We start from the raw sequence: 8,377 nt of genomic DNA on the forward strand, positions 1-8,377 counted from the left end.
GCATTCATACAATACATGTCTATAATATATGGATGCTTTCCCTGAAAACGTCCCTCTAGGATAAGCATGCACAAAGAAATCGGAAGTTTCCACTTTTCGCGGCACCGACCCGTAGCGGCTCGGCGATCACGAGCGCGACCATGACCGCGGCACTTCTCGAAGCATTTTTCCAAATCCTCCAAAGCCTTCGGTGGGTTTGTATACGAGGGCTCCAGGGCAAAGGGGTCGGCTAGGAAACCCTTATGCCAACGAAAGTCCGTACCCAGAACGTCCAAGGTACAACTTGGTGTAACTCCCTCCACAAAATATCCACAAAGTCGAGGGTGGTCAGGCGGAGGAAGGTGATTTGGGGCAAGGTCACCCGGAGGAGCACATCAAAACGCCCACACATTAGCTAGGGATACTCCTCCCTACGACCTATGATATATGAAACTCCACAATGTAAGTGGACGGCACCACCTCGGAATCTAAAATTGTGCCAGCTGAATGTCAACTTCTTCAAACAATTGCATCATTGTCCAGTGCGGTTCTACATACATCACTACCAACCGACGCCGCCTCTTATCTGCCGTCTTTGCTCGCATATGTACTTCCCCCCCCTACACACCCATGAACAATGGACCTAACTGTCCACTCCAGCACCACATGTTTCATGGCCATAAGTCAGCCATGGCGAAGTTGTGCAGGATGAAGCTGCTGAGGCCCTCGATGCCGGAAACCCACCAGGTGTTTGCAAGCGGGGTGTCCAGGGCAGGCAGTCCACAGGGCAGTGAACGTGATGATAGATGCGTCTACACTGCACATACAGGCACATTCACTGCTTGCTCCACATACACAGGCTGTTGACCCACACATACACCAGCCCCATCCATGTAGCTTTATTTATGTGCCGCATGTACATTGAATTCGTAATGTCACACTACTTGTGCCTGTCTTGGCACTAGCTGTGCGACTCCATCGAGGTGAGGCTTCATGAGCGCTCCTCATTGTTTTGGGCTGCCTCTCGGACAAACAGGAGAGGCTGACGATGACTTTGGAGGATTGGATGAAGATGAGGACAGCCCAGTGGACATCCTGCACTCCATGGCCCAATATGCGGCCTGGGAGGCAGAGCAGGATTCACAACTATCTCAAGTCAGTGATCTGGTCATGCGCATCCCTCCCGGGTTCCCAGCAGGCCCACCTCAGCTCACTGCTGCATGTGTTCGCGGGCACCAGCAGCACCACCGGGCCAGACCCCATGTTAATGCTGGAACAGAGTGTTGAAATGCTCGTTCAGGACATGGACACCTACTCTGTTATGCTGGATCAGCTTGAAGACATGGCGGCAGTCTGCACCGTGGAGGGTGGTGGCATCAAGAGTGGCAACACCCTTGCAGAAGCGATTTTGTGCCTGCTGAATACCAGCCTTGCAACCACCCATCTGCGTGCGCTACTCACACGCGTGTGTGGAGGCAGCGGCAGCACACGCGCGGTCCAGGCTTGGAAGCACCTGCAAGAGCTCCTGATGCCTAATGTGCTAGGGAACGTCGTGTGCTGGGACAACAGCAGCTCTCTGGTCATGCTGCTGCAATATGATGTCCTAGGCCGTGAAGTGCAGCTCATTGCTGCAAGCAGTGCACTGACAGTCGGCAAGGTCTCACACCTGACACTGCTCCTGCCCCGCCTGAGTGCAAGATAAGGCAAGAGGTTCATGACCGGCGGGCAAGTCTACAAGGGACATTTTGGTCAAAACCATGACAACAAACCCTGCAAATGGGCTCCCCTGAATGTAGTATCCTGGGTATCACACGATAAGACGTGATACAACAAATTGGTACCGAGACTCGGCATCCCAGCCTCGACCTGGGTTCGAGTCTCCTCGCAGCCTGCTGCCACTGGTTTCCTGTGGATGCTGTCATCTTTCAGGTACCCTGAGACAGATGAACGGTCTAGGACACCCTCAACTCTGGAGGGGGAATAATTGTAGTATCCTGGGTATCACGGGATTGACATCCACCGATAAGCTCTTTCCCTGCGATTAGATGTGATACAACACTGAACGGTTCACAAGGGGGGGGGCATACCGCTCAACCCGGTTCTTGCCGGGTTGCATGGCAGGAAGGGGGGGACGTGAATGCGGTGGTGCCTGAGACTAGGACGCACTGAAAGTTCCCCCATCAGCAGCAATATAAAATGTGATTTAGTTCTCTCCATGAGCCCCCCTGCTGCTGTAATTATGTTATATTATCCATTACTACTCTACTTTATACTCTTATATTCCAGTCCAAGCATGGACATGTTTTAGGAAGAGGTACACGTTGGTTAACATGCATAGATGTGATCAAGCATCAGACGACCCGCCTGCCACTTGTTCGCATCACGTATCAAAGCACTGTAAGCCAGAACATACAGCCCTACCCAACAAACCCAACGTTCGTTTGCTTCATTAAATCATTAATAATAGTAATTGATGCAGCGACAGCTCAGTCCTTCAGTTTCAGCTGCACACACATGGTTGTTTTTTGTGACTGTGTGCCTCTGACCCCCCCCCCGCTAACGTCACCATCCCTTTCCTTCGCCCTTTCCGCTTTGTGTGCAGGTTAGTACATGGGTTGGTCGCGGGAGGTTTACACCTAGATGCACGCCACCGCATACAGCCGTCAGCCATGGACGGTCGGGCCCCAGCAATCAGCAAATAAAACCCAGTTCTGTAGAGCTACAGGCCCCAAGGCACCGAAAATTCTGGTTAATACTAAAGTTGTTCGTCCGCCTGCACACGCCTAACCTCGTTTTCCTTGCACAGACGAGACGACTCCAGCCCCTGACCCGGCCCAAACTTTGAAGCCTCCACCTCTACCACCTACTACTTCTCATACCGTTCTGGGCTATGGCCTAAACGTGTTAACCCCCGCTGCTGCTGGAATGCCGCCTGGGTGGCAGAATTGTCTGGGGAAACCTGCAGGGCCCCTCTCTGCTTCCTGTCTTGGAACAATTATCTTATTGGTTATTTGCTTTAAACTCATACACTCCATCTCATGATATTGTGGGATGCTGCTGCACCCCGCTGTGCCAGGCTGGGGCCAGAAGCTGCTGGGCAGTGTCCTGCCGCCGATTGTTGCTTGTTGCTTGGGGCCTCCTCTGGTGCCCGGGTCCACAGCCAGGTAAGGGCGGTCCACTGTTTCCTCTCACAATCCCATGCCTGCTTGTTCCCCTCTCACCATCAAAAGCACGCAAAGGTTGCCATGTTACGGCTTGATTCCTGGCAACACATCTCCGCAGGTCTGCAGGAACACATTGATGCCTTGGGCGGGAATGGCGGTCACCTGCTTGCTACCGTTAGGGTCGTGCCCGGCTTGCACCATGCCTATCAGGAAGCCGTCCATGTTCAGGATGGGGCTGCCGGAGTACCCTGGCTCGGCATACGTGTCAATGGTGAAGGAACCGAAGGGTGATCGGGCGCCACCCATGAAGTGAACGCTGGAAACGGTGCCGCTATTGGAGCTCAGTTGTGGAGCATCCCGTCCAGTGAAGCCAATCATGTAGGCGCTGTCACCGGTAGCTGCCACGGAGCCGTGCAGTCGTGGCGGGTGTGCGGGCTGCTGTGGGCATTTGAAGACGGCCACGTCTGGGACCCAATCAACCCAGGCGTTATCAGGCGGGACCTGTTTCCGCTGCCCCGACTTCACCAGCTCGATGGGGACCTGATCGTTGAAGGCACTGCCATCGCTCATCAATGCAAAGAAATCCGTTGCACCGCTTTCAAGACCGTGTGCACAAGTAAGAATGTAGGGATTGCTGTCGGAGTAGAAGAAGCCGTTGAGGTGAATCACTGGCTCCAGGTCCGAAGGGCTCTCCTGCCGACGTCTACAGCCAACTATCTTCACAACTACGTTCTTGTTGCGGTTGAAGATCAGCTTGCGCCGCTCCTGCTCCATCGCCGCGAAAGAGCGCCCGAACTCAGAGTCAATAGGAAACCCCATAGCGCCACGCAGCAAGTTGTATCTGTCCATGGATTATAATCAATGGAAGAAGAACGCAACAGAAAGAGAAGTTCTTGCCCTTCTTGAGTAAACAAATGACAAATAGGAATGCTGCATCACTGTTCACGAATGACCAGCCATATTTGCATTTTGCTAGCAGGAGGCGATTTCCTTGATGGTTTCCTTGATGGTGAAAATTTATGGAAATCTGTTCGCAAGGTTTTGTAGGCAAATAGGGCCGGTCATTTGTGTACAGTACTTGCAGTCAGCTGTGTCTCGTATGCAGAGCTTGTACTCATACAAGATGGGGAGCATTAATTCGCGTCCTATTCAGCAGATGCATGGTGTTCTGCATGCTTAGCACATTCCTGCAGTGGCATCGCGCCTGCTGTACATGCGCTGTCTTAGTGTGGGTCCTCTGTCCGGGTTCACGGGGTGGCGTTCCCCGCCCCCCAACCTGGAGGTAAATTTGAGCGTCCGAGTACGGTGTACGGCGCGAATGCAAAGAATGTCTAGCGATCGGGTATGTATCACGAAAAGATTGTTGCGGCTCAGAAGCTACTACACGATTGGGGCTGACCGAATTCCTCCCGATTGCTGCTAACCCCTAATCCCGTGCAGGTTCTGGATTTAAACTTGGATCGTTTAATCGACCCCGGGCCTGGAGATGGTGTGAGGACGGCCCTGGTAAGTGAAGCCATGGTGGTCACATCTTACCGGTCCATGACGGTGCAGGCTAAGCCGCACCTTCTTCTGGAGCCTCCGGTGCTGAGGGCCTTCCGTTCCCTGCAGGGAGCACTCGACCTGTCGTGCAGCCCGGGGCCGCAGAGCAGCATCTCCACTAGCGGGACGGCAGGGTCCACCGGCCGGTTCAGGGGGCAATCGGCATGTCTTGGCGGGGGCTGGTGCGAGGCTCTCAGAAAGAGCGCCGGATCTCAGAGTCAATAGGAGTCTCGAGTAAACAAATTGTCATTTCCTATTGATGCTGAGATCGGGCACTCTTTCGTGGCAATGGAGCAGGAGCTGTGCAAGCTGATCTTCAACCGCAGCAAGAACTTAGTTGTGAAGATAGTTGGCTGTAAACGTCGGCAGGAGAGCACTTCGGACCTGGAGCCAGTGATTTACCTCAATGGCTTCTTCTACTCCAACAGCGATCCCTACATCCTTACTTGTGCACACGGTCTTAAAAGCGGTGCAACGGATTTCTTTGCATTGATGAGCGATGGCAGTGCCTTCAACGATCAGGTCCCCATCAAGCTGGTGAAGTAGGGGCAGCGGAAACAGGTCCCGCCTGATAACGCCCGGGTTGATTGGGTCCCAGACGTGGCCGTCTTCAAATGCCTGCAGGAGCCCACACACCCGCCACAACTGCACGGCGCCATGGAAGCTGTCGGTGACAGCACCTACATGATTGGCTTCGCTGGACGGGATGCTCCACAACTGAGCTCCAATAGTGGCACCATTTCGAGTGTTGGCTTCATGGGTGGCGCCCGATCCCCTTCGGTTCCTTCACCATTGACACGTATGCCGAGCCAGGGTACTCCGGCAGCCCCATCCTGAACATGGACGGCTTCCTGATAGGCATGGTGCAAGCCGGGCACGACCCTAACGGTAGCAAGCAAGTGACCGCCATTCCCGCCCAAGGCATCAACATGTTCCTGCAGACCTGCGGAGACACATTGCCAGGAATCAAGGTGTAACATGGTGACCTTTGCGTGCTTTTGACGGTGAGAGGGGAACAAGCGGGCATGGGATTGTGAGAGGAAACAGCAGACTGCCCTTACCTGGCTGTGGACCCGGGCACCAGAGGAGGCCCCAAGCAACAAGCAACAATCGGCAGCAGGACACTGCCCAGCAGCTTCCGGCCCCAGCCCGGCACGGTGGGGTGCAGCAGCGTCCCACAATATCATGAGATGGAGTGTATGAATTTAAAGCAAATAACCAATAAGATAATTGTTCCAAGACAGGAAGCAGAGAGGGGCCCCGCATGTTTCCCCAGACAATTCTGCCACCCAGGCGGCATTCCAGCAGCAGCGGGGGTTAACACGTTTAGGCTGTAGCCCAGAACGGTATGAGAATAGGAGGCGGTAGAGGTGGAGGCTTCAAAGTTTGGGCCGGGTCGGGGGCTGGAGTCGTCTTGTCTGTGCAAGGAAAACGAGGTTAGGTGTGTGCAGGCGGACGAACAACTTAAGTACTAACCGGAATTTTCGGCACCTTTGGGCCTGTAGCTCTACAGAACTGGGTTTTATTTGCTGATTGCTGGGGCCCGACCAGCCATGGCTGACGGCTGTATGCGGTGGCGTGCATCTAGGTGTAAACCTCCCGTGACCAACCCATGTACCAACCTGCACATGAAGCGGAAAGGCCGAAGGAAAGGGATGGTGACGTTAGTGGGAGGGGTCAGAGGCACACAGTCACAAAAAACAACCATGTGTGTGCAGCTGAAGGACTGAGCTGTCACTGCATCAATTACTATTATTAATGATTTAATGAAGCAAACGAACGTTGGGTTTGTTGGGTAGGGCTGTATGTTCTGGCTTACAGTGCTTTGATACGTGATGCGAACAAGTGGCAGACGGGTCGTCTGATGCTTTATCACATCTACGCATGTTAACTAACGTGTACCTCTTCCTAAAACATGTCCATGCTTGGACTGGAATATAAGAGTACAAAGTAGAGTAATAATGGATAATATAACATAATTACAGCAGCGGGGGGGGCTCATGGAGAGAACTAAATCACGTTTTAAATTGCCGCTGATGGGGGAACTGTAGCAGCTGACCGCTGAAAAGGTCTCTTGAGTTGCTGGTGGTCGCGCTCTGCACGTATTTATAGCACCGTTCTGTGTACCGGCTGCTACATTCCCCCCCCTTTGAAGGGGTCCGTCCCGGGCCCTTAGAGCCTCATTTTTTACCACCAGCCTGTGCCTACCTTCGCCTACCCTCGGGCAGTGGGGTATTCAAGTCCACATCATGTCATGTGCTCCCTTTCACATGCGCCTAGCCGTCTTCAGGTTTTTCAGGCACAGAGACAGACCAGTCGGTTCAGCTTTTTTTATAGTTTTGTGCGATATTCACTCACTGAGTCACCACACCCGAAATACCACTCGAACGTGATCGGTGGGGGTTGAACCGACGAGTTCACAATCATGATTTTCCACGAGGTCTCGATACCAGATGTAGCAGCTGACCACTGAAAAGGTCTCTCGAGTTGCTGGTGGTCGCGCTCTGCGCGTATATATAGCACCGTACTGTGTACCGGCTGCTACAGGAACTTTCAGTGCGTCCTAGTCTCAGGCGCCACCGCATTCACATCCCCCCCTTCCCGCCATGCAACCCGGCAAGAACCGGGTTGAGCGGTATGTCCCCCCCCTTGTGAAACGCTCAGGGGAGCACATTTGCGGGGGTTGTTGTCATGGTTTTGACCAAAATGTCCCTTGTAGACTTGCCCACCGGTCATGAACCTCTTGCCATATCTTGCACTCAGGCGGGGCAGGAGCAGCGTCAGGTGTGAGACCTTGCCGACTGTCAGTGCACTGCTCGCAGCATCGAGCTGCACTTCACGGCCTAGGATGTCATATTCCAGCAGCACGACCAGAGGGCTGCTGTTGTCCCAGCACACGATGTTCCCTAGCACATTACACGTCAGGAGCTCTTGCAGGCGCTTCCAAGCCTGGACCACGCATGCACTGCCGCCACCTCCGCACACATGTGTGAGTAGCACACACAGATGGGCGGTGGCAAGGCTAGTATTCAGCAGGCACAAAATCGCTTCTGCAAGGGTGTTGCCGCTCTTGATGCCACCACCCTCCACGGTGCAGACTGCCGCCATGTCTTCAAGCTGATCCAGCATAACAGTGTAGGTGTCCATGTCCTGAACGAGCATTTCAACACTCTGTTCCAGCATTAACATGGGGTCTGGCCCGGTGGTGCTGCTGGTGCCCGTGAACACATGCAGCAGTGAGCTGAGGTGGGCCAGCTGGGAACCCGGGAGGGATGCGCATGACCAGATCACTGACTTGAGATAGTTGTGAATCCTGCTCCGCCTCCCAGGCCGCATATTGAGCCATGAAGTGCAGAATGTCCACCGGGCTGTCCTCATCTTCATCCAATCCTCCAAAGTCATCATCAGCCTCTCCTGTTTGTCCGAGAGGCAGCCCAAAACAATGAGGAGCACTCATGAAGCCTCGCCTTGCCTTGGTGGAGTCACACAGCTAGTGCCAAGACAGGCACAAGTAGTGTGACATGACGAATTCAACATACATGTGGCACATAAATAAAGCTATATGGATGGGGCTGGTGTATGTGTGGGTCAACAGCCTGTGTATGTGGAGCAAGCAGTGAATGTGCCTGTATGTGCAGTATAGACACATCTGTCATCACATTCACTGCCCTGTGGACTCCCCACCCTGGACA

The 8,377-nt window shown here is 53.7% G+C and overlaps 4 protein-coding genes across 4 annotated transcripts in view; 2 read left to right on the top strand and 2 right to left on the bottom strand.

The window, feature by feature from the left end:
* Positions 1-616: 616 nt before the first annotated feature.
* Positions 617-1,681, top strand: VOLCADRAFT_92227 (uncharacterized protein; the record flags this gene model as incomplete). Its single annotated transcript, XM_002951615.1, has 3 exons — positions 617-662; positions 1,016-1,134; positions 1,178-1,681. The coding sequence occupies 3 exons, from the start codon at positions 617-619 to the stop codon at positions 1,679-1,681; spliced, it is 669 nt and encodes a 222-aa protein (XP_002951661.1).
* Positions 1,682-3,227: 1,546 nt separating this feature from the next.
* VOLCADRAFT_92228 (uncharacterized protein) lies at positions 3,228-3,992 on the bottom strand (the record flags this gene model as incomplete). Its single annotated transcript, XM_002951711.1, has 1 exon — positions 3,228-3,992. One exon carries the CDS (start codon positions 3,990-3,992, stop codon positions 3,228-3,230), a length of 765 nt encoding a protein of 254 aa, XP_002951757.1.
* A 478-nt stretch (positions 3,993-4,470) lies between these two features.
* Positions 4,471-5,662, top strand: VOLCADRAFT_92229 (uncharacterized protein; the record flags this gene model as incomplete). Its single annotated transcript, XM_002951616.1, has 5 exons — positions 4,471-4,485; positions 4,584-4,649; positions 4,980-5,222; positions 5,310-5,445; positions 5,499-5,662. 5 exons carry the CDS (start codon positions 4,471-4,473, stop codon positions 5,660-5,662), a joined length of 624 nt encoding a protein of 207 aa, XP_002951662.1.
* Positions 5,663-6,269: 607 nt separating this feature from the next.
* The window catches only part of VOLCADRAFT_92230 (uncharacterized protein), a gene marked incomplete at both ends in the record, with an annotated part of 10,456 nt that continues 8,348 nt past the window's right edge, over positions 6,270-8,377 (bottom strand). Inside the window, 3 exons of the mRNA XM_002951712.1 lie at positions 6,270-6,307; positions 7,415-7,940; positions 7,981-8,099. Coding sequence (XP_002951758.1) covers positions 6,270-6,307; positions 7,415-7,940; positions 7,981-8,099 — 683 coding nt within the window. The remainder of the gene's footprint in view (positions 6,308-7,414; positions 7,941-7,980; positions 8,100-8,377) is intronic.

The sequence above is a fragment of the Volvox carteri genome, assembly GCF_000143455.1.
Source record: "Volvox carteri f. nagariensis unplaced genomic scaffold VOLCAscaffold_25, whole genome shotgun sequence".
Lineage (NCBI taxonomy): Eukaryota > Viridiplantae > Chlorophyta > Chlorophyceae > Chlamydomonadales > Volvocaceae > Volvox > Volvox carteri.